Source organism: Camelina sativa, chromosome 20 (genome assembly GCF_000633955.1).
Source record: "Camelina sativa cultivar DH55 chromosome 20, Cs, whole genome shotgun sequence".
In the NCBI taxonomy this organism is placed as follows: Eukaryota; Viridiplantae; Streptophyta; class Magnoliopsida; order Brassicales; family Brassicaceae; genus Camelina; species Camelina sativa.
This window is the reverse complement of record NC_025704.1, coordinates 26,062,795-26,088,261: the sequence shown is the minus strand read 5'-3', so window position 1 is coordinate 26,088,261 and position 25,467 is coordinate 26,062,795. Positions and strand designations below refer to the sequence as shown.

Sequence of the window (25,467 nt, the reverse complement as noted above, 5' to 3'; positions counted from 1 at the left end):
TTGGATAAGAGAAGAAGGTCAATTCATTAGTTGGGTCATGCCAGAGACAAAGGCGCAGGAGGAAGAGACCACATGCAGAGGTGGTTGCGGCTATGATACACAAAATCGATTTGCAGACAAAAAGATGAACGATTGCATACAATGTGAAATACACAGATGACAAAACTGTGAATGAGGAATGATTGCACTATAGAAGAGATGTAATAAGCTTTTAGAAATTGTTTCAAACAATACCAAAAACTTAAACCAATCTTTCATCGTCTTCTCTTCCTCTTCTTTGAAGGCTGAGTCTTGTTCTCATCTAAACTTTCCTGCATCTGCAGATTCTTCTTCTCATCTAAACTTTGTTGCATCTGCGGATTCTTCTTCTCATCTAAACTTTCCTGTGTTTGCGAATTCTTGTTTTCATCTAATTTTTCCACTGTTTGCGGACTCTTCTTCTCATCTAAACTTTCCTGCATCTGCGGATTCTTCTTCTCATCTAAACTTTTCTGCATTTGCGGATTCTTCTTCTCAACTAAAATTTCCTTCATTTGCGGATACTTCTTCTCATCTAAACTTTCCTGCATTTCCAGTTTCCTCTTCTCCTTCTCTATTCTTTTTTTGCATTTTCATCTTACTTATGACAAGATTCGTTAGAGGAGATTCCAAGGCTCTTATCATGTGGGAGGCTGATGAGTTTTCTGCTACCTTTCTCCGTCTTTTTCTATTGCCCTCAATGCATAAGGTACCGTCTTTAGTTGGAGTCTCAATCTTAGCTGAATAAACAAATCCCTCCTCAGAGCTCTCAACACTGAAAAGATTTGAACACAGTAACCAAATAGTTTTTCAAGTTAAGACGGCGCATTCGTGCTTATTGAGGCACACACAGTAAAATTATCAAACTCACATTAATCTTATGTAGGATATACACGTTTTTACTACCCTTAGATTGTAAGATAACTTAACTATGGAGCGAATGTGTTCTGCTTCCTGAGATTACAAGACTCTAGAGTCTAGACTACTCAAAGGTGGAATCAATTTGACTTAGAAAATAAAACTTTGTGGTTAAAAGCAAAAGACAAAATGAGAAATAAGATATACCTGTCGTAAATCGGGTTTGGCCATTTCCTCTTGTTGCAAATCTCAATCAACTTCTCTTTTGCATCTTCATATTCAATGTACTTCATAACCATTTCAATGGGTATAGTTTCTGACAACTTCTGTAACGCTGCCCTAGCAGCCTGCATCTTTGCATCAGCTCTACTCTTACGAGAGTCCCCACCACGAGCAATAAATTCATCATCAATATATACCTCAGCATTGATTGCGTCGCCCTTTTCAACATACCTGAACTCGATTCGCTTGCCGTGTTTTTCACCAAAACACAAAAGCGTAAGAAGTGAATGAGCTTGCCGCCTCAAATCATCCGGGGTATATATTGGCTCAAAAAGACCCCTGACGATCTGCAAATATCATTCCTTTTCTAAGAAATCCAGAATCATATAACACAGAATTAGAAACAAAATCTAGTGAGAAAACACAACAGACCTCCCAGAGTCTTTGTACATTATAATCCACATCAATATAAACAGCTCCAGCTACAACATTTACAAGACTAGCGAGATATCTTCGGGCTTTCACAAATCTGTATGGATCTGGATCAGAATCAGAATCATCTTCTTTGCCCATCAACTCTATGAACTCTTTAATCTAAGAGATGACACCAAAACTGGTGAGTATATTATGAAAAAGAGAGGTGTTCTCAATTAACAAGACATTTTTTTATTTACCTTTCTTTCTAACTTCTCCTTTTTGGACGAAAGAGCATCTTGTATAAAGAATTGGTAGATGCTTTTTTTTACGGCCACACGAGCGTATCTGTCATTACATGTATTCGCTTCTTGCAAGAGACACAAATTCTTCAGTTCGAGGTTAGGGTACATGAGGTACAAGTAATTCGTGAAGGCGAGAGAGAGAAAGAGCGGGCTCGCCAACGAACGTAAGCCGTTTGAAAAAAGGTGAATAATCACCGTGCGTTAGCGCTTCTTTCAGAAGATTCTTGTTCACAAAACAGTAATTCAAGATCTTCTCCACTGCTCCCACTAAATCAGAACCCATCTCTGAGTCAAAGAGAGATGGACTCTTCTTCATATCTAAACTTTCCAGCATTCGCAGATTACGCATGACAAGACTCATTAGAGAAGATTTCAAGGCACCTATCATGTGGTAGGCTGAGGATCTTTCTGCCTCCTTTTTCGATAATTTTGCATCTCCCTTCATGTGAAAGGTACTCTCTATAGCTGGGATCTCAATCTTAACTGAGCAAACACACTGCTTATTTTCTGGCCGTGGTTCCTCATCCACACTGGAACAATAAAGAAATTAATACGGCAACTTCATGCTTATTCAGGCATTTAACGTAAAAAAAAGAGCCATCTTACGAGTATAGTTTTTAAGAGCATATATGCGATTTCTATACTCATTATCCTTCTTTGAGATTACAAAGATTCTAGACTATTCAATGATATTAGTTTGTCTTTGGATCGTGGTCCTTGTTAAGGAGTAAGTAGTAATTAGAGAATAAATAAACGAAAAAAGTAGGAATAAGATATACCTGAAAACTGGCATTGGCCACTTATTGGTGACGCAGATATTAATCAACTTCCCTTTCACATCTTTGGGTACTACATGTAGACTATCTTTATCAACAACCATTTGTTTTGTTGTAATTTCATAGGTTAACGGGTTCACCGAGGCAGTGGGCAACAAAGATGATTCAGTATGAATCTGAAGTTTTCTACTAGAGCAAATCTCAAAAAACTCTCCTTTCGAATCTTCATGTTCAACATGTGGACTATCCTCATCAATAACCATTTCTTCTCGTGTCATTTCATTGGCAAAAGGGTTCTCAGAGGCAGTGGGCGAAGAAGATGATCGAGTCTGTAACTGGAGCTTTTGAGCGGAGCAAATCTCAAACAACTTTCGTTTCACATCTTCATTTTCGAAGTCGAGATTATCATCACTATTGATCTTTTCAGTGAGCGTACGTTCTGACAACTTCTGTAACGCTTCCGTAGCAGCGAGCAGCTTGGCTCGCTCTTTACATTTAACAAACCAAGAAGCTGCTATCAACTCATCATCAAGATATACCTCAACAATAAATCCTCTTCTTTCTTGTTCGTAATACCTGAAGTCTATTCGCTTGCCATGTTTATCACCCAAACGAGAAAGCGCAAGATATGTTTCTTCAGGTTGCTCCTTTATATTATCAAGTGTAAATATTGGCTCCAAAAAACCCCTGAAGATCTGCCAAAAATTCCCTTTCAACTTGAGATCCGTATAACATCAGAATTAGAAACAACGAAAATCAAGTAGACACACATACTGTACCTCCCAAAATCTTTGCAAATCAAAATTCACATCAACATAAAGAGCTCCAGCTATAGACTCTACAATGTCCGCAAGAATTTTTGGTGCTTTCACCACTCCACCATACGGAACAGGAACATCTTCTTTGCTCACAGCCTCTGTGAACTCTTTAACCTAAGGATATATAGACACACTTAACTGATAAGAACATATTTTCAAATCATTCAATAACTCTTTAAGAAAAAAGTTTCTAATGACTCCAAAAACACATTTTTCGAAAGAGATGATTAAGTACCTCTTCATCTAACGAAGGAAAAGGAAGGTCACGTTTAAGGAGTTGGTAGAGGTTGTGACTGAGAGCGACACGAGCGAATTTCTCGTTACTAACATTTGGAGGTCGCAGGCTATGCACCTCCCAGGATGTGGAAGTGGAAGTGGAAGTGGAAGTAGGGTAGGTGAGGTGAATGTGATTCGACAAGGCGACCTCAAGAACCGAATCGCCGAGGAACTCAAGCCGCTTGAATAAAGGAGATGAGCCCACGCAATCAGGAGAGGTTTGCGTTGTCGCTTCCTTGAGAAGAGTCTTATTCGTGAAACTGTAGTTCAAGATCTTCTCCACAGCTTCTACTGATGAATCCATCCCCCGGCGAAAGCTGAAGGCGGCGGCGGCGGCGGCGTCGGGCTGAAGAGTTTGATTTCGTGACTAAAAGCAGGTTCAGTCCTAAAATGTTATTAAAGTTTTTAAAAAGTGGAGTTTGGATAACGTTTCAAAAGTTTCAGGAACAATTTAGAAGGACATGGTTACATGAAGGATTAAAGCGACATTATTAATAAAAGCACCAGGAAGTAATTTGTTTGATGTCGGTCCACTCAAGTTGCTTTGGTTTCTATATTTGGATTAGACTCAAGTTTGGCTAATTTGTTTGATTTCGGTTTTGAGCTAAAATCGACAAGTCTTGGTTCAGATGCATCATACCGATCAGTCTTATTTTCTTTGTCTAATGACTCTAATCTAACCAAAAATATGTACCTAATTTTATTCTATTAACCAACAAAATCCTTTTAAAAATTGGAAAGAAAATAAAAGAACGATTTACTTCTCATGGAACCGACCTGAAATTTGCATCGTCCTAATCTTTTTCACCAAAGTGACAAAAAAGTTTAAAAAAAAAAAAAACCCAATCGAACCGAACCGACTTTAATGTCCGGGCCTAGAAACGCAAACGCGAAAAAGGGATAAAATTTATTTACAATAATAAAAACCCTCTTATTCCGTTTTGTATTTTTTACTCGTCATATTTTTTTAAGCCGTCGTCTCTTTGAACCTCTTCCCTAAACCCTTGCCTGTCAAATCAGCAACACTCCGCCATCGCTTTCCGTAGCCGATTATTTCTTCCGGAGAGAACTTCAGAAACTTTATCTGCCTCCCAAAGAGACTATACGATCCCAGCTTCAATCTCTTCTTCGAATCGCACGAAATCCTCCCATCAGAATCTCTTCGACGATTCTCCCGTGCTCGTAACTGACAGCTTAATTGCAAGTTAACTAGCGATGGGACTCGATCAAGAAGACCTAGAGTATGTTTTTTTTTTGTGTTGATTCGGCAATGATTTTAGATTTTAATTGAACTAGTTACATAATCTTATAAGGTTACTCTTTTCTATTGAAACAGCTTGACCAATGATGATCACTTCGTCGACAAGGAAAAGCTTTCAGCTCCTATCAAGTCTACAGCTGATAAATTCCAGCTCGTTCCCGAGTTCTTGAAGGTACACACAGAACACAAATTCTTTGATATGTAATCTTGGTGGGAAAAGTTATTCATACTTGACTGTGTAATTGTTCTTGTTTTGTAGGTGAGAGGACTTGTGAAGCAACACCTGGATTCCTTCAATTACTTTATCAATGTCGGGATTAAAAAGATTGTTCAGGCAAATAATCTTATTACGTCCACAGTTGACCCATCAATCTACCTAAGGTCAAACTTTGTAATCTCAATTTCTTCTTGTATCTGACAAGTCCCTATCTATGAATATTGATGTCTTGTTTCAAGTAGAGTAGTGGGTGTTTTGCAGTCCTTTTCTAATTCTTCATTACAACAGATGCATATATAAAGAGATTGATTGTGCTATTTATTGGTTTTCTCCTGTTTCCAAAACTAACCTTTCGTAGCTATATTTTAATGCAGGTTTAAGTCCGTCAGAGTTGGTGAACCCTCAGTTATAAATCTTAATATTGCGGAACAACTTACTCCGCACATGTGCCGATTAGCAGACTTGACGTAAAGTGTTCTTTACTACTCATATCATGTTTTTGTAGTTTGATGTTTGAGCATATGTTGTGCAGTTGGAATTTGGTTTCCACCTGTTTCTGTTGTTCCTCATCCGTCTACATCATCAATAACTTTCTCTTTCTATTGGCTGTGGTTAATGCATTATAACTTCTTGTTTTAACTATCAGGTATGCTGCTCCAATATATGTCAATATAGAATATATTTATGGAAGTCATGGAGTGAAGACACTAGCTACCAAGGTAAATGAGAGAAAATTTATTCTACATATATGATGCTTATAATCAAACTCAGGCTGAATATGATGTTTCTTTATTCAGGATAACTTTATTATCGGAAGGATGCCTATAATGTTGCGGAGTTGCCGCTGTGTATTACATGGAAAAGATGAAGAGGAACTTGCAAGATTGGGTTTGTATTGTGTACCCCTACTTCAATATTACATCTTTGTGTTCATCATATTTATTTTATTTCATTTGGATTCTAGGCGAGTGCCCTCTTGACCCTGGAGGATACTTCGTCATCAAAGGAACTGAGAAGGTGATAATTCATATATTTATGTATATAATCTTCTTGCAGCTATCATATGGAGTCTATAGATTGCCTAGTAGTCCGCACTTAGATTTTGTGGATATATGTTGTGTATTATTACGTCTCTTTGGTTCGGACTCGATTGTGTGTGTTTTTTCACAGTTCAATGCTGTTCTCGTTCTAATTGACGTTTTTCTGTTTCTAGCTGTTTCTGTCAATATAGTTATCCGATTTGTCATGCGATCCTTTCCTTTTTACGTGACCTGAAGCCATGCATTGCTTGTTGGTGTTTGATGTTCATTTCAGGTGTTGTTGATACAAGAACAACTTTCAAAGAACAGAATTATTATTGATTCTGATAAAAAAGGGAAGTAAGTGATCTCTTACAGTATTTTAGCCCCTGCAGTATTGATGGCAAGCATCCTCAAATACATTAATTTTCAAGCCAAATCATTATTCTATCATGCTTCAGCAGTGTGCTTCCATTGTTTACCCACCCACTATCCATTTATCAGTTTTACGATTTGTTGACTCTCTTTCTTTTACTGCTTATTTGCAGCATAAATGCATCCGTCACAAGCAGCACTGAAATGACGAAAAGCAAAACAGTTATTCAGATGGAAAAGGAGAAGATATATTTATTTCTTCATCAATTTGTAAAAAAGGTGTAGATACATTATCATGTCCACCAATTTAATTGTAGATCTTTCAGCATTGGGTTCTATTGGCTGAGCATGTGATTTTGTCATAGATTCCAATTGTAATTGTCCTTAAAGCTATGGGAATGGAGAGCGATCAAGAGATTGTACAAATGGTTGGAAGGGATCCCCGTTTTAGCGCGTCACTCTTACCTTCTATTGAGGCAAGTATTATAGCCCCCTGCATTTTATCTTGTGTCTAATTTATCGTAATTTGGTAATGATGTTAGTGTTTGAGTGAACCTTTCAATTTATAACAACTCTTAACCTAGAAGCAGCTGTAGTTTATAGATATAAATGTTCGTCATATGAATTTTTGAATCTCTTTCATTGGCAAAAGTAAACTACGTAGCAGTGATCCTCGTGGTTGATTGTTTTTGTTCTCATAATTTTAGTTAGGAATTTAATCAAAATAATGATACTTAAATCTGATACTATGCATATTTGATCAAGTCTGGTGCACTTGTGAGCGCCATGGTCGGTTGGCGATGCATAAAGATATAGAAGCAACTGCTATGGCTCTTAGAATGGAAGGTTTTTCGTTGACATCCAGAAAATACTCGTACTCCCTCTTGCTATAGCTATTGAAAGTTATAGGTGATGTGTGAATATCATTAACCCGTGGCTCACAAAAAAACTGCCATACGAAACCAATGTCCTAACTAGTCCTTTTTGTTGAATGTAAAAGTTGATGAATTTCTTAATCTTCCATGCCATTTTGTTCATCCGGTGGGTTCTGACGAGCCTTGATCTCTGACGCATCATATTTATCTCTCTGAATGCTTATTTAATTTCAGGAGTGTGTTAGTGAAGGTGTGAATACACAAAAACAAGCACTGGAGTATCTCGAGGCAAAGGTGCATTGTTTTAGTTATCTTACTGAGTCATTTAGTTTTCTATTCAATGATTCTAGTGAACACATCGTCTGCTTCAAAAATCATCTGAAAAATCCCTGTTTTAAAAAGATCTCTTTATAGTTTAAAAAAGACCATCCTAGCTCATACCTCTAAACACGCTGAACAGAAGAGTAGTCTATCAGGTTATGTTAGAATAACAATAGATTTTGACTTTTGTCAATTTGCAGCAAGATATATGTGACATTCTTTTTATCTGTTTATTACTGTAGGTGAAAAAATCATCATACGGCTCTCCACCTGAAAAGGTTTAATTCTTTATTTCACTATCACACTCTCTAGTTCAACTCTGTACAGATGCTTTTGGCCCTGCACATTTGAATATGAAAGTTTTCTTGCTAACTGAAAATTCCACATTGTAAATTTACATGATTTACTAGGACGGAAGAGCTCTACAGATCCTCAGAGATGTATTTCTTGCGCACGTACCTGTAAGTATCTTAATTTCTTTTGGTTTTTTAAATTGTACCGTTTGCTTACTGCTATGTTCTTCTCCTTAAGGTGCGTGACAACAATTTCCGTCAAAAATGTTTCTATGTTGGCGTGATGTTGAGACGAATGATTGAAGCAATGTTAAACAAAGATGCGATGGATGACAAGGTAATATGATGACCTTCTATCTGGAATAGTGTTTTCGTACCTGTGGAATATATTTGAAGTCTGGTTATTTTCTATTAGGATTATTGCTTGTATGACATGTTAGATACTTAGATTAACTAAAGATCAGCCAATTGAATAAAGGGAGGGCATGCTTAAATGGCTTACAAATTTTCTTGGCTGTCTCTTAGAGGAGCCATTCATATTTAAAGATTTAACTCATATGATGGCTAACTTGTTAGTCAGTGATCTGAGATGAACTAATGATGATCTGTAGACAAGTGTTATTGTAACCCGAAAGTTCATATTGCTTGTAACGTGAGTTCTCAAATGTGCGCCTTTTTGTAGGATTACGTTGGTAACAAGCGATTGGAGTTATCTGGACAACTAATTTCTCTCCTCTTTGAGGTGTCGTTGGAACATATCACCAAGCCCAGTACTTTCTCGTCCTTTTTTTGTAAGATTTTGTCTAGTCCTTACCTATTATTTCCCTCCTTCTCCCTGCTACAGGATTTGTTCAAAACGATGACCACTGAGGCCTATAGAAAGGTAGATACAATTCTTACAAAAACATCCCGGGCTAGCAGATTTGATTTCTCCCAGGTATGTGTAGAGATATTTTTCCCTGCTGATGCAGGTCCTGCATTCAATTTTCTTAACCTGAAAAACATGTATCTTTAGACACCTATAATTTGGAGTTGCAAATGATCTTCAATCAAAATAACATCAAAGATTCATTTTCTAAGAGTTTTTTTTTGTGTTTCCTCCATGTTTATTGAAACAATCTAAAATATATTTCTGTTTGCAGTAAGCTCATTATTAGCTAGGTGTTATTATGCCGATTACCTCTTGCTTTATGAACTTGCATTCCCTTTGGATATTCCACTGCTACTTGAATTGTGACAATAAATTATTTTATTGATTCGATTCTCAGAAATGGTTACTGGAGTCAAATATCTGATATTAAAACTTCAATTTTCTTTTGTTATGTTCTCGTAGTGTCTTACTGGAGATAAATTGTACAATATTACTTTTGGACTAGAAAGAACCCTTTCAACTGGAAACTTCGATATTAAAAGGTTTAGAATGCATAGAAAAGGCATGACACAGGTTAGTCTCACTCTCTCTCTATATATATGTGTATATGTCGTTAGCCTGCTATACGACTTCATTCTCAAAAAATAAAAAATCATATAGGTCCTAACAAGGTTATCTTTTATTGGGAGCATGGGGTTTATCACGAAAATTTCGCCACAATTTGAAAAGTCCAGGAAAGTAAGTGGGCCTAGATCATTGCAACCCAGCCAGGTAATGCTACTTTCTTTATGAGCCTGCTAATAAGAGAACTATTGTTTTTACATTGCATCTGATTTTTGATACTGTCATCTGTGCAAGTGGGGCATGCTCTGCCCATGTGATACCCCAGAAGGCGAAGCTTGTGGGCTTGTCAAGAACTTGGCTTTAATGACTCATGTCACAACGGATGAAGAGGAAGGGCCATTGGTTGCTATGGTATGGGTTTGCTATTTTTTTGGCACATGCAGTCTATTTTTCTCATTAATCTTCTTTGCTATGGATTTGAGAAGGATACCGCTGGAACCACACTACCCTTTCTCATTATCTTCTGCTAGAATCTTGTCAATATAGTGCTGAATCTTTGTGTTCGAATTAATTTTCTGGGAACAGTGCTACAAATTGGGTGTTACAGATCTGGAAGTATTGTCAGCAGAGGAGCTGCATACTCCTGACTCATTTTTGGTCATATTGAATGGGCTAATACTTGGCAAACATAGAAGGCCACAGGTACTTTATATAAAGACACAAATCTCCAACATGCACAATACATATATTTACACCTCTTCACGAGTTTCTATTGTTTCAGTACTTCGCCAATTCACTTAGAAGGCTGCGTAGAGCTGGAAAAATTGGCGAGTTCGTCAGTGTGTTCACAAACGAAAAGCAGGTACTTCATCGATCAGTTTTTTGTGTATCTAGGTTTTGCGTTGTGCACTTTATAGCTTTTGTTCATTCGTCCATCAAGCAAAACCCACTTTATTTATTCGATTATGTTTTTGTCCATGTACTATTTAAGCTTTATAGTTGGTAATATGGATTGATATAGCTAGAACTGAAGATTAAGATTTCTGAGCTAAAAAGGGATTGTGGAAGCTACATTAATAAATTTGTAGTCTTAGTAGCCTCCTTTTGGTATTTTGGATTAGAAATACAGCTAAGGATGCGAATTATAAAATGTACAACTTCGTAAATGGTTGCTGATAAAGGGTGAAGGAAATTATTGATTTTTTAGTTCCTGCCGATATATATTTTTTTCTGACGAATTTACAAATGTTTACTGACACTGACTCCAAAGAGAAAATGTTTATCAGCATTGTGTTTACGTTGCTTCTGATGGTGGGCGGGTGTGTCGTCCACTTGTTATAGCCGATAAAGGAATATCAAGAGTTAAACAACACCACATGAAGGAATTACAGGTACATGTGTTATATTTTCCCAGATTCATGCATAGTTGTCATAGTGGTATAATTTAAAATCATTGGCTGACTGATTTGTACTTTTTTGAAGGATGGAGTTCGCACTTTTGATGACTTTATTCGTGACGGTTTAATCGAGTATCTTGATGTCAATGAGGAAAATAATGCATTGGTACATCTCAGACTCATATTTTCCAGATGTATTCTATTTTATTGCACCGTAGGCAGCTTAGAATGATGAACTGCTCTTTTTCCTTGTTTTAAGATCGCTTTATATGAAAGTGAAGCCACTGCGGAACTGGATGAAGGAGTAGAAGCTGCTAAGATAAGGGTAGACACAACCCACATTGAGATTGAACCTTTCACCATCTTAGGTGTTGTTGCTGGTCTTATCCCCTACCCTCACCATAACCAGTCACCTAGAAATACATATCAGGTTTGTGTTTCTAGACAATCTGACTTAAGAGCTGCAATTTTTGTTGGTTTTGCATTTCGTTATTAGTCATTAATTCCTGTTACATTGTGTGCAGTGTGCTATGGGGAAACAAGCTATGGGAAATATTGCTTACAACCAGGCAAGTCCGTTTATGCCTTCCATGTCATTTCACTGGAGCAAATCTTGCTTCTTTCTACTTTTAGTGTGATTAGATAAATTGTTGCCTATCATGCTATCTTAGGTTTTACTTAATTAAGTTGATTGTATGAAGTCTAAATACTTTAATGCCTGTATCTTCTCCGTTGTATCATGTTTTTGTATATTTTGCTCTCTGCCAGACACTGATTTTGTTTTTTATAATCTTTGTATTTAGTTAAACCGGATGGACACATTGCTTTACCTATTGGTGTATCCCCAGAGACCCCTGTTGACCACAAGGACAATTGAATTGGTACGTTTCTTTGCTCTAGTAGGAATGTATTAATAATATGAAACTAATAAATTATGCTTGTTAACAGGTTGGATACGATAAACTTGGAGCAGGTCAAAACGCAACAGTTGCTGTTATGAGTAATAGTGGATACGACATAGAGGATGCAATAGTGATGAACAAATCTTCCTTGGATCGTGGTTTTGGCCGCTGCATTGTTATGAAAAAGTATGTTATGGATTTCTCTGTGAGGCAAAGTTGTTTTCTTTGAAAGCCTGTCTCTTACATTAACTATTGCTTGTGTTGTCTTGTCTTATCTTGTGAAACAGAATTGTCGCTACATGCCTGAGGCACGAGAACGGTACAGTAGACAGAATACTCAGGCCAGAAAGAACAGGCCCAGATGCAGAAAAGATGCAGGTATTACATTTTGTCTGCATATGCCGTATATCGTAAGACTTGTGACGTCATATTTTTAAAATGGCATATTTGGGAATATGTTTTGTTATAATTGCTAATTCTGTATGCATTTCTTAGATGCTATGGAAACAGTCTAAGTAATCCATTGAGGACAAAATACATTTTTTAACTTTTGCAATTTCTTATAAGAGGGAGCAAGCACGATATGGTTGTTGATTATTTGAAATTTGACTGTATTTCTCTCAAATTATACGCTCCATTACCAAAAAATATGACTCTGCCTAGAAATTATGACATAGATGGCATAAACCCTCCTATTGTGTTTGAAGACGGGAAAGTTCTAATCCAAACAGCTAGTGATAGTGTCTGAATCAAGGCGTTTTCCTTTCCTTCTCCTTGCTGCTTTTTGTTGTTTATTTATTATTTATTTGACTTGTGACCTTTTCCTCTGCTAATACATCTTAAATCAATTTTTCTTTTTAAGATACTGGACGATGATGGAATTGCTTCTCCGGGAGAAATTATCAGACCAAATGATGTCTATATAAATAAACAAATCCCTGTGGACGTTACTAATAAGAGTACATCTCAGCTATCTGATAGGTATCCAATATATTTCTCGAATATGTGATCATAATTGTTTCTTAAAACTGTAATCACAAATGTACAATTCGTTGCGTAATGTTCAGTCAATACCGTTCGGCCAGAGAGTATTTCAAAGGTCCTCAAGGGGAGACACAAGTGGTCGATAGAGTTGCTCTGTGTCCTTATAAAGATGACCAGTTATGTATCAAATATATCATACGACATACTCGTCGACCAGAGGTGAGAATAGTTTTCTTCAATACTGTTATGCTTCTAGCCTAGGCCTCGTGTTCTACAGTGTTAATCATGTTTTGGTCCGGCTTTTTTTTAGCTTGGTGACAAATTCAGCAGTAGGCATGGGCAGAAAGGTGTATGTGGTACAATTATTCAGCAAGAAGATTTTCCATTTTCTGAGCTTGGAATTTGCCCTGATTTGATCATGAATCCACATGGGTTTCCAAGGTTAGAAATTCTTCCTTAAGACAATTCTCTATTTATCTGTGCTGCCTTTTTATAACGTGGAGCCAAAAGAACAAGACATCCTTCATTTTGTGTACGAGTGTGTGGGTGTATTTGGGGCCTTTTGTGTAGAGGTTTTGCTTCATTTTGTTACCATTGCGTTGCCTTAACTATAAGAATCTTTTCGATGTAACAAACAAGTAACAGTGGATTTCCAGTTGGCACAAAATCATAAAATCTGTTTTGGTACCCAACTTGAAGCAACAGTTATGATCCCGTCGGTCCAAAACTTTCGAGTTTCATCTGAAAGTTCTTGATTACTTGAGATTTAAAACTGACGAATGTATTAACATATTTCTTGTGACAGTCGTATGACAGTAGGTAAGATGATAGAACTCCTTGGAAGTAAGGCTGGGGTTTCTTGTGGTAGATTTCATTATGGTAGTGCTTTTGGAGAAAGAGGAGGCCATGCAGACAAGGTTGAGACTATAAGGTACTTTTTCTCTCTCGTAACTACGAGGTTTCTTCTTCCATTTATAACCTTTTCTTTTGGCATTTAATGTCATCGTATGTTCTTCTATCATTGCAGTGCGACCCTTGTAGAGAAAGGGTTCTCATACAGTGGGAAGGACTTGTTATACTCAGGTACTGCATTATGATTCTGTACACATTTCAGAATGTGCAGTTATATGTTAAAATTCATTCTAGTGTCTGTTGTTAATTTATTTGTGTACAAAGTCGTTTAGAATCTCACTAAAATGGGCGAAGACATTACCATTTGACATTTTTAACGGACATGCTCATTCTTATTCTAAAGCAATATAGGGTTTAATGATTCTTTCCTGTACTTCAACATGACGACCTTGAGAGTCTTGCAGGTCTCAGTGGCGAGCCGTTGGAAGCATACATATTTATGGGGCCTATATATTACCAGAAATTGAAACACATGGTGAGGTTTCTTTAACTTATTTGAATTATTTTTTTCTGTTTGTAATCACAAAAAGAAAAAAAAGAAAAGAAAAGAATTCTATACAGTAGTTTTTTCGGAAAAAGTAAACAGAATTTCTCTTTTTTGTACATATGTTGAATAGGTTCTAGACAAAATGCATGCGCGAGGGAGTGGACCACGTGTCATGATGACAAGACAGCCTACTGAAGGGAAATCTAAGAATGGAGGTTTGTGCCTCTTACTTCTGTATCTTCACTCTGGATTTAATACATATTCTTTTGATTTATGATTTATGAAAAAATTTAGGATTTGTATTTTCTTTTTTCCTTGAGAGTGTTTTATTATTACGTTTTGTTATAAGGGTTAGGTTTCGTTTGTGAGACCTATCCAAACTACAGAGAGCCTTAGTGAAAATTTACTCTTGTTTCGTGTTATTGTTCTGTTTTCTACTATTATATTAAGGGTTTTGGTTTGTGAATTTGATTGTATCAAATGATGTGTCTCTTCCTAATTGTATCTCTAACGATGTTCCAGGTTTAAGGGTGGGAGAAATGGAACGAGATTGTCTTATTGCTTATGGGGCCAGCATGTTGATCTACGAGCGGCTCATGGTTTCTAGTGATCCTTTTGAAGTTCAGGTAACTAAATCATAATGCACTGTTTTTAGAAGTGGCAAAATCTGTGAGATCATTGCAACTCCTTATCTTGAATGGGATAATCTTTTATGTAGTGGATACGGTTAGGATGCCCAACTGGTTTTGATACAGTTTTGATTGCAGGTTTGCAGAGCTTGTGGTTTGTTGGGATATTACAGTTACAAGCTTAAAAAGGCATGTTGTTCAACATGTAAAAATGGCGATAACATTGCTACTATGAAACTCCCATATGCATGCAAGCTACTATTCCAGGTAAAACCACTGGATCCACCTGCTCAAATTGAAACTCTCCTTGGTCCCATTTGGAAATTATTGGTAGTTTTGATCTTTGAATACAATTTTCTTTCTAAATAAGTAAAAAGCATTGATGTTTTGGGTTTTTACTGGTTTCTTAAGACTCTTAAAACAAACTCCATTCTTATAGTTATCCTCAGGCTTGTTTCTGTTTTTTTTCTTTAACTCGTTCTGCGCATTATGTGGTAACAGGAACTCCAGTCGATGAATGTTGTTCCGCGTCTGAAACTCACAGAGGCTTGATCTCAGGGAAATGTTATCAAACTTTTTATTAGCTTAGATGATAGTTTGGTACGACTTCGATTCCTTCTGGTTTGATATTCTGCTCTCAAATTTCTGAGGTTGGATCATATTTGTTGTACTGAACCTTTTGGGGGGAAAAAATGCAAAAGTTAATAAGTTTTTTTTTTCTTTTATTTCACATCTACTTTAGTAATGATTGAACCAATGTATGAACTGAGAAACTACATTGGGAATTAATTAATGATTGAAGAAGAAACAAATATCTTGTGGAATCCTTTGCTTAGCAGCAAGAGCATTAGCTAGCGCTTGTTACCATCTCTATCCAAGACGTTACGGAGACAGCCACTTCTTGACCCGCTCCACGACATGCTTACACCTTTGTCGTGTCTCATGATTTATGATTTGAGAAAAGATATAAAGGTTATTTTCTTCTAAAACAACATTCTTTTAATTTTTAGAATCTCTGTTAAGAAAAACAAATTATAAAGATAGAAGCATATTTTCTTCTTCAAACATAAACGAAAGATATAAGCACAACTTTTTTTTTTCTTTCTGGTAACGTGCACACACTTAAGTTATGATATCTAATTACAAAAAGAGATCAAAATAAATCTCTCCAAATACAAATAGCTTCAGATTCCACAAAAAGGTAGAAGTATCATCATGATATACACTATTGTTGTTGTCGTTGTCAAATGCAAGCATAGTGAAGTAATAAAAGACGAAGAAGAAGCAAACACATAAAGTCTCGATGTTCTTCTCTACTATGTGACTAACCAAAAGAGATCTCTCTTAAGGTACGAAACTAAGCACAACACGATGAACTCACTGCTGTAGCCCCTGGTCCGTTTGGGAGAACCATTCCTGTTGGGTTTTCTGCTGGCTGAACACGCGGTAGTCTTTTCGCTGTAGCGGTTTTAACAAAAGAGAAACAAAAAAAAGTGCAACGGGATTTAGTGGAAAATTAAATTGTTGGAAATTGCTATCTTGATGTAAGAATGACTCACCGATTTCGTAGAATATGTCTTTGACATTTGTTGCAGTCTTCGCTGAGGTTTCCATGAAGAAAAGGCTGTTCTCTTGAGCATATATCTCTGCCTCCTGCAAATGACAATAACAAGAACTACTTAACAACACAACTAAGTAAAGAAAACAACCCAAGTCACGTAGGGATTGTAATTGAGCATTTCACGGGCACCAGTCAAACTTCACCCCCAAGTGCCCGTAAACATGTTCTCCCGGTACTTTTGAATTCATCTCAAAGATTTCTTGGCATTGAAAAAGCAAAATGAGACAGAACAGGAAAGGAAGATTTGGTTTACCTCTGCAGACACCTTCCTAGCATCTAATAAATCAGCTTTGTTTCCAGCAAGGGCCATCACCATATTAGGGTTACCTGATCACATGAAAACAATAAGCAAATGATCATATAGCAAATAAACCACAATAACTAACATAAACTAGCTAAGCCAAGTTCAGCCATTCAATACCTTGTGCCTGCAGTTCCTGGACCCATTTCTTCGCCCTCTCAAATGAAGCCTGTGTCAATAGAAAACAAGAGTTAAGCAAACCTAACTTTTCTTGTCCAAACCTTAAGATGGCATTGAAGTCGACCGCTGATCAGTAAGTCAGTGCATTAAGGACTAAAGCATGGGATTGTGAGTTTCGTACTTGGTTTGTAATGTCAAAGACAATGATAGCAGCAGCTGCACCCCTGTAGTACATTGGAGCCAAGCTATGGTATCGTTCCTGACCAGCTGTATCCCATATCTCAAACTTGACAGTCGCATCATTCACAGCCAGTGTTTGAGAGAAAAAAGCTGCACCAATGGTCGATTCCTGTAACACAAAACACAACGAGTATGAAAGAAAAGTCAAGATAAACCACAGAACGCAGATATGGGGAAAAATGCCACCACCAACCTGGAATTCAACAAACTGATCTTTAACAAAACGAAGCACAAGACTTGATTTACCAGCCCCAACATCTCCAAGTAATACCTGAAGCACTTCAACCCAAAGTTAAGCACATAAACAAAAAAAAAAAAAAAAATTGAACAAAACAGACTTGTCTTCCACTACAGGTGGTAACAAAGAGACCTTAAGTATCCACAAACATCCTTATTAAATACCATAATCATTCCACGAGAGTGTCTTAAATATCCAAATATTGCATCAGATAAGCAAATCTTAATGTAGAGATAGAACCAAAAAGTATCTAAACGTAATCATCCATACAAACAGATTAGGGAATTTTAAATTAGCAGAAGAAAGGGTTCTTCTTCATAGTAATTTAGCTTGACTCGTTAGAACCCTAATTATATACAATAATAAATCTACAACCTTTACTCCAAACCCTAGTTTTATACTGTTAAATCATGCGATTTCTGAAACGATTAGATCTACCCAATTTTGGGATCGGAAAATTCGGTTCGAATTCCCCAAAATTGAATGAAAACAGAAGAACCACGACGATCGAATCAAAATTTTCTCCTTAAGAAAACAGTTGAATTCACCAAGGATTAACAAAAAAAAAAAAAAAGCAAAAACCCAGAAGATCAAACTGACCAGTTTGGCGTTGATGTTCTTGTTTCCAGAGCTAGCCATTGAATTACTGCTTTGATCTGATAAACAGTAACTGAAGCTCGAGAAGCAAAATTGAAGATGAAACGCGTTGACAATCGGAAGAACGGAGAAGAAGAAGAGAGACCCGAAGAAGCTTCGTCAACAAACAACCAAATCTCTCTCTCTCTCTGGAAGACGAAAGCAAAAACAAAAAAAAAAAGCAGAGAAGGAAGAAAAATCAAAGGAACAAATATTATACGGCTCGTGATTATGACACGAGAGACTTTGATATTGTAAATAAGTAAACTAAAAAAAAAAAAAAAAACACAAAATAATGAAATTACGATAGAGCCCTAAATTTATCTATAATACTAGAAGCAGCACCGAAAGCAAAAATATGCTCCTGCATGGTTCACCGCACAAAGTAAAGTAGTAAACTGTAGACGATGTTGTCTTGTACTACTAATAATAATGTCGATAATTGTGTATACTTTCGTTAGGATTTCATACACATTTCGTAGTTAGCAACAAAAAAATCTAATAATAAGTTAATAACGATTAGGTCATGTTGTTATTAAGAAGAAAAAAACAACAACTAGGCCATGAATGTTTAATGGTTTTTAATTATATTTTTTAATTTTTAGACTCTAGATTTTAGTTTTTAGTTTTTTAATTTTGTAAAAAGATAAGAAAGTCTCTAATTTTTAGTTTTTCGATTTTTAGTGAAAATTGTTGAGAAACTAGGGAATGTATTTTAACAAAAATTTTGATTGGGTAAAAAAATGAGATTTTGAGATCTAATTCTAAAAAGTAGAAACAAACAAGTAGATTAGAGCATATACTTTTATATATCATTTCAGGTTTATGTTTACTTTTTATTTTTTTAATGGTAGGTATTATCAAAAATACGCCAAATCGGATGAATCGTGGATTATATTAGCCTATATATTTGATTATGATATTATATTAGATTATGATTTTTTAATTCAAAAAACTATTTGATGATGAATATGTGAGGAATATTTCCTTTTCCCTATTATGTGGTCTTATAGTCATCAGTTTTCTATGGACTAATGTTATTCTTAATATATTTGGTAACCAATTAAATTGGTAACAAAGGAGTTTTTCCTAATCAATCTCTACTTTGATGGACGGTTGAGATTAAATCTTAAGGAAACCCTAAAGAAGAATTAGGTTCTCTCTCCGCCTATAAATCTATGCATTTAGTCCATCATAAAGGCATCCCAAATAAATCTCAGAAAGACAATACATAGAGAGTAAGTTCATAGGCAAGGGGAGAGAAACCTAATCACCTAACTAGAAGATCAGGACACCAGGAAGCTGTTCATAAAGGAATCTTTACAACAATGAATGGAGAAGGTACTCCGCTAACCCTCCTTTATAATTCTGTCATGTGATTAATTATGTTGCTTAAAGATCTTAGGGTTCATGTAAATTATTATAGATCTGAAATTTTTCGTGCATAATTCGGATTTTAGTATGATAAAATTATAGATCTGAATGTATAAATCTATGTTTGAAAAATTCGTGCATAATTCGGGTTTCTCGAAAGTCCGTGCAAAATCCGGGCGTACATAACTCGGGTCTGTGAATTAAGATTTTCTCAGATTAGAGAGTTTGTGCATAATTCGGGTATATGCGAATGAAAACTTTCGCACATAAAAGTTTGTGCATAATTCGGGTATAAGCGAATAAAAATTTTGCAAATAAAATTTTGTGCATAATTCGGGTCTCTGTAAATTAATTTTATTTTTACAGATAAATGTTTATACACAAACTGGACATCTCTGAATTAAGAATTATCGGAGAAAATAGTCCATAATAAAAATTGTGCAAAACCCGGATGTTTGTGAATTATGATATATCACAAACATATATATGTACATAATTAGGGTGTGCAAAATTCGTATGTATGTGAATTGTTTTTGCATATGAAAGTTCAAATAGAATTATTCTGTGCATAAATCGTGCAGTATCATTCTACGATAATTCGTACATAATTATTTTGTGCATAATTCGTGCAAAATTGTTATGTGCATAAGAAGAAAATTTGTGCAAAAACGATTTGTGCATAATCCGTGCAGAAATTTAGTTTATATAAAAGTATATAGTTAAGGTTTGGATATCACTACAGTGACCTTACCTTATAATGATTTACACATATAAACTATTTAGTTGATATATCTTTGATAATTAGTTACCCACAGGTAGATTATAAACTTAAGATATCATCAATGAATAATGAGGTTTTGTATTTGTGAAGATTAAGGATATCCATAGATAACTTATCTAATTAATTCAATACATCACTCAATAACGTTCTGTGAATATCATGATTTTATTGAGATTATGTTGTTATCCCACAGGAACATTATAAATTCTTTTCATGTTTATTCAATATTTAAATTTTGTGTTGATTATGTTTTAAAACCTAATAAAACTTGTTGTATCTCTAAAATTAGAGCAATTTTTCTGGATCTTTCAATCCTTTATGAACCAATTTCCCATAATGTAATGGAAAAGTTGAGTTCATTTTAAGAATATTNATAATTTCTTTTCATGTTTATTCAATATTTAAATTTTGTGTTGATTATGTTTTAAAACCTAATAAAACTTGTTGTATCTCTAAAATTAGAGCAGTTTTTCTGGATCTTTCAATCCTTTATGAACCAATTTCCCATAATGTAATGGAAAAGTTGAGTTCATTTTAAGAATATTGATATGGATTTAGTAACTCATTACGAGAAACTAAATTTTATAACGAAATCTAGTATTGAGGATGAAAAGTTTCTCCATAAAAGAAATAAAAACAACTTAAGTATAATGTTAATAATTATGATAACTTTTAGCAATATTAAATGTTTATTTCGATAGTTATTTAAACTACAGATAAACTAAAAGTTTTAGAAGAACAATTTGAGACTGCATACAATCCCTTGTTGGGAAAACTTATGGCAAATCTCATAATTATGAAATATAATGGTATAAATTATATGCATGAAATTTGCATTGCAATGACTAACCTTTAGATAAGTTGGATAATTTAGGAATTAGTGTGGATGATTAAATTTGTCCAAATTATCCTAAATATATCACCTCCTCATTATAGACCATTCCATATTTATTTCAACATCATTAATGAAACTTAGATGTTAAATGAATNTTATATGCATGATATTTGCATTGCAATGACTAACCTTTAGATAAGTTGGATAATTTAGGAATTAGTGTGGATGATTAAATTTGTCCAAATTATCCTAAATATACCACCTCCTCATTATAGACCATTCCATATTTATTTCAACATCATTAATGAAACTTAGATGTTAAATGAATTGGTTAACAATTGGTACTAGAAGAGGTCATGCTTGATTATGAAGGTATTAAAGTTACCATTATACTGATGGAGCTGTACCTTAAGTTGGGAAAGACATTAAGTCATGAAAGAGCACCACCAAAAACTATTGACCATGATCCAATTAATAAGAAGATTCTGGGAAAGAAAGATACTTATACAGAACCTTGCAGAAAGTTATACACTTTCATAAAGAATACCTTTAAAGAAAAGATTGTTTGAAAAGAAAGCTAATCATATAGATTTCATAAGGATTTTCAAACCTAATGTTGCTTATGCTTCTTCTTAAATTTTAGTGGATTGTTAATCAGTGCAATTATACATGTCTCAAGTGCTATGCAGAAAAATTTTTTGTGACTAAGACAATCAACTTAAGTGAAACTACTTATAATGGAAACAGAGACAATATGCTAGTTGAAAATATTGGCATTTTTTTTTGTCTCATTATGAATATTGGATTTTATCTGAAATTTATTTCAGGTATTTATGCTCCACATATATTTTCTGTTATCCGGTTTCAGTAAGTAAAATTGATTGGCTTATTATTAACTCATTGAGATAGTTGTTTCATGTAATTCGGAACTCTAATGGAGTTAGTTCTGGAAAATCAGTTGATGGTCTTTAGGTTCGACTGATCAACGTTATGATTATGAAACACATCTCATCCTGCATGACAATAATGAAATTAAAAGCAAAACATGTTCTAAAGACTCATATTTCTTGTGGCATAAAAGGTTGGAACATATTTCCAGCAAATGAATTAAAAGATTGGTAAAAGATGAAGTCATTCTGAATCTTGATTTTACCAACTATAAAGAGTATATAGATTGCATTAAGGGTAAGCAAACTAAACACACTAAGAAAGAAGTCACAAGAAGTACACAGCTTATTCAAATCATACATACATATATTTGTGGACCTTTTGATGTTCCTTCTTTTAGAGGTGAAAAATATTTCATTACCTTTATTGATGATGATTCACGTTATTGTTATCTTTATCTATTTGCATGGAAAAGTCTCAATACGTGGATGCTGTACAAGTATTCATTACTGATGTAGAGAGACAATTAGATAGAATAGTGAAAATCATAATGTTAGATAAAGGTGAATTTTTGGTAGATATAAAGAAACAGAACAACATTCTGTCACTTTTGCCAAAATTCTCTAAAAATTAGGAATTGTTACTCTGTACACAACGTCTGGATCTCCATGGCAGAATGGTGTAGCTGAAAGGCATAATTGTACTTATATGGGAATGGTTATATCCATGATGAGTCAGGGTTACTTATCTATATCCTTGTGGATGGACGCATTATGTATTGCAGTCTATGTCTTAAACATAGTTTCTAGCAAAGCAGTTCCAAATACTCATTTTGAACTGTAGAAAGGCTGGAAATCTAGTCTTAAGCAAGAATTTATAATCCACATGAAAAGAAATAGGATTTCAGAACGATCAGTGGTCACTTTATTAGTTATCCTGAGAAGTCCAAAGGATATAAATTTTATTGTCCAACCCATATTATAAGAATAATGGAAACCGATAATACTAGATTCTATAAGAATGGCGAGATTAGTGGGAGTGATAAAGTTCAAGATGTGTTCATTCAGAAATTTAGGATCGGGTTAAATTTATTTGCCCTTATTTCTGAATATTACTGGAAATCATCCACTCCATGAAGAAAACATCGCTAATGATGATAATAAAGCACAAGAGGAACAAGCATTAAGTAGATATATCTTTACGAGGATATCTACTATTTCCGATGACTATGTGCTTTATAAAGTAGAATCTGGAGAATTGAATATTAATTAAAGACCCGGTTTCTTATTCACAAACCATTAAAGATGTTAATTCTAATAAATGGATTGATGTCATGAAGGATAAAATAAACTCTTTGGCTGAAAATGAAGTCTTTGATGTCGTTCAATTGGGGGAAGGACACAAAACAGTCGGTAGTAAGTGGATCTTTAAGACCAAAACCGACTGTTAATAGCAAAATTGAACGATATAAAGTTAGACTTATAGCAAAAGGTTTTAATCATAAAGAAGGTGTCAATTATAATGAGACCTTTTCCCTGTGTCAAGGAAAGATTCTCTTAGAATTTTCATGGCATTAGTAGCTCAATATGACATGAGTTACAACAGATGGCTGTTAAAATTGGTTTTTAATGGAGACTTATCAGAGAAAGTCTATGAAAGTCAAACTGAAAGTTTCATAATCGGAACTTGTGAATGCATGGTCTGCAAACTAAAGAATTCACTTATGAACTTATCTTGAGTCAATGGTATCTAAAGTTTGATGAAACCATTACATAATTATGAACTTATCTTGAGTCAATGGTATCTAAAGTTTGATGAAACCATTACATAATTCGGTTTCAAAGAAAACATTATATTTTACCAAATATGCACCTCAAGATCAGTGGGAGCAAGTTCATATATCTGGTATTGTATGATATTTTACTGTCTAAAGTGATCTTAAGTCCATTATTGAGACTAAGAGCTAGCCATTCGAGAACTTTTATACGAAAGTTATCAATGAGATTTCCTATGTGATGGAAATAAAGTTATCCATGATAGATCACTTGGAATTAAGATTTTCTCAGAAAACTTATATTGATAAAGTTCTTGAGAGAGTTAGCAAGATGATGTGTTCTTCTAATATTGTTATTTGTAAACAAATGTTTTGAGATACCTAAAGGAAACAAGTGAATACATGTTCACAAATAGAAAATCAACACATCCATAGATGGTTGAAGTTTCTAACTCAATATTTGGTGGATATTTTGATTTAAGATACTACAATTCCGGCTATGTGTATCTCATTAATAGAGGTGTCATATTATGTAAAAGCCTGCAGTTGAAGTTTCTTTATAAATCCACTTTAGAGAGTGAGTATGTGACATATAATGAGGTTTATATTAAGAAAGTATAATTACATAAATGTCTTTGAGTTTGAGACCTTGAGTATTGTTAACAAGTGTTTAACTCTTTATGTGACAATCAAAGATGTAATTTCTTTTATACAAGTATGACATGATATATGAAGGATCCAAGTATATGGACATTAAGGTTATATATGTCATTAAATTAAAGCAAGATGTCAAAAGAGAAATGTATGTCAATTAATATATAGGCAATGAAGTTAAAGTTGCAGACTTAATTATGAAAGGGTTACCTCTAATGACTTTTAACATGCATGCTAAAAGTATAAGTCTTGAGGAAAGTTCCTAATTATGTTGTCTGCTTGATTGGCCTATATTTTGACATTTAATTGAGCTCTCTTATGACTTTTACATCTTTTATATTCTGTTCCAATGTGCACAAACATTATTTGTTGTTGGATCTATGATAACAGAATAAGTCTTTATTTAAAGACATTAAAAGGACCATTATGATAACTCCTACTTATGTTATGGTTTAGCTAAGAAGGTAATCAATGTAGTAGTACTTGGAAGGGATCATGTTGTTGAATGATATGCAACCGCCATGACTCCCATTGATTACTTGATTAGTCAAGACACTTATGATGACCAAATGAAAGAAATTAAATTATAACATATTATGCCGGCCTTATGATTCCTAAAAGAAAACATTAATGGATTTACTAACGACCAAGTGGGAGACTGTAAGGAATATTTCTTTTTTCCTATTATGTGGTCTTATAGTCATCAGTTTTCTATGGAATAATGTTATTCTTAATATATTTGGTAACCAATTAAATTGGTAACAAAGGAGTTTTTCCTAATCAATCTCTACTTTGATGGACGGTTGAGATTAAATCTTAAGGAAACCCTAAAGAGGAATTAGGTCCTCTCTCCGCCTATAAATCTATACCTTTAGTCCATCATAAAGGCATCCCAAATAAATCTCAGAAAGACAACACATAGAGAGTAAGTTCATAGGCAAGGGGAGAGAAACCTAATCACCTAACTAGAAGATCAGGACACCAGGAAGCTGTTCATAAAGGAATCTTTACAACAATGAATAGAGGAGATACTCCGCTAACCCTCCTTTATAATTCTGTCATGTGATTAATCATGTTGCTTAAAGATCTTAGGGTTCATGTAAATTACACTTACAGAATATTTATAGTAACTAGTGATTCATTCTGTAGTTTGGTTTAACAATAAGAATGGGCGTGTATTTTAGGTTTTTGTGTCGGTCATGAAGTCGTAT

The 25,467-nt window shown here is 34.8% G+C and overlaps 3 protein-coding genes across 3 annotated transcripts; 1 reads left to right on the top strand and 2 right to left on the bottom strand.

Annotated features, from left to right (window-relative positions):
- Positions 71-4,105, bottom strand: LOC104771714 (ribonuclease 3-like protein 3). Its single transcript, XM_010496287.2, has 7 exons — positions 3,647-4,105; positions 3,373-3,525; positions 2,597-3,288; positions 1,773-2,347; positions 1,531-1,692; positions 1,084-1,445; positions 71-793 (listed from the first exon to the last, which is right to left on the bottom strand). Exons 1-4 carry the CDS (start codon positions 3,989-3,991, stop codon positions 1,915-1,917), a joined length of 1,623 nt encoding a protein of 540 aa, XP_010494589.1. The 5' UTR covers positions 3,992-4,105; the 3' UTR covers positions 71-793; positions 1,084-1,445; positions 1,531-1,692; positions 1,773-1,914.
- LOC104771712 (DNA-directed RNA polymerase III subunit 2) lies at positions 4,640-15,514 on the top strand. Its single transcript, XM_010496285.1, has 38 exons — positions 4,640-4,928; positions 5,024-5,120; positions 5,208-5,329; positions 5,540-5,632; positions 5,812-5,884; positions 5,963-6,053; positions 6,130-6,182; positions 6,480-6,544; positions 6,733-6,838; positions 6,925-7,035; positions 7,669-7,728; positions 7,998-8,033; positions 8,166-8,216; positions 8,287-8,385; positions 8,731-8,790; positions 8,893-8,985; positions 9,382-9,492; positions 9,580-9,690; positions 9,778-9,894; positions 10,069-10,185; positions 10,265-10,345; positions 10,770-10,874; positions 10,966-11,046; positions 11,140-11,310; positions 11,405-11,449; positions 11,684-11,761; positions 11,829-11,968; positions 12,070-12,160; positions 12,645-12,763; positions 12,850-12,985; positions 13,077-13,207; positions 13,572-13,697; positions 13,794-13,849; positions 14,083-14,153; positions 14,296-14,380; positions 14,688-14,791; positions 14,933-15,061; positions 15,296-15,514. The coding sequence occupies exons 1-38, from the start codon at positions 4,903-4,905 to the stop codon at positions 15,344-15,346; spliced, it is 3,492 nt and encodes a 1,163-aa protein (XP_010494587.1). The 5' UTR covers positions 4,640-4,902; the 3' UTR covers positions 15,347-15,514.
- Positions 15,875-18,188, bottom strand: LOC104771710 (ras-related protein RABF2a). Its single transcript, XM_010496283.2, has 7 exons — positions 17,915-18,188; positions 17,270-17,347; positions 17,018-17,185; positions 16,837-16,885; positions 16,669-16,742; positions 16,354-16,447; positions 15,875-16,252 (listed from the first exon to the last, which is right to left on the bottom strand). The coding sequence occupies exons 1-7, from the start codon at positions 17,951-17,953 to the stop codon at positions 16,152-16,154; spliced, it is 603 nt and encodes a 200-aa protein (XP_010494585.1). The 5' UTR covers positions 17,954-18,188; the 3' UTR covers positions 15,875-16,151.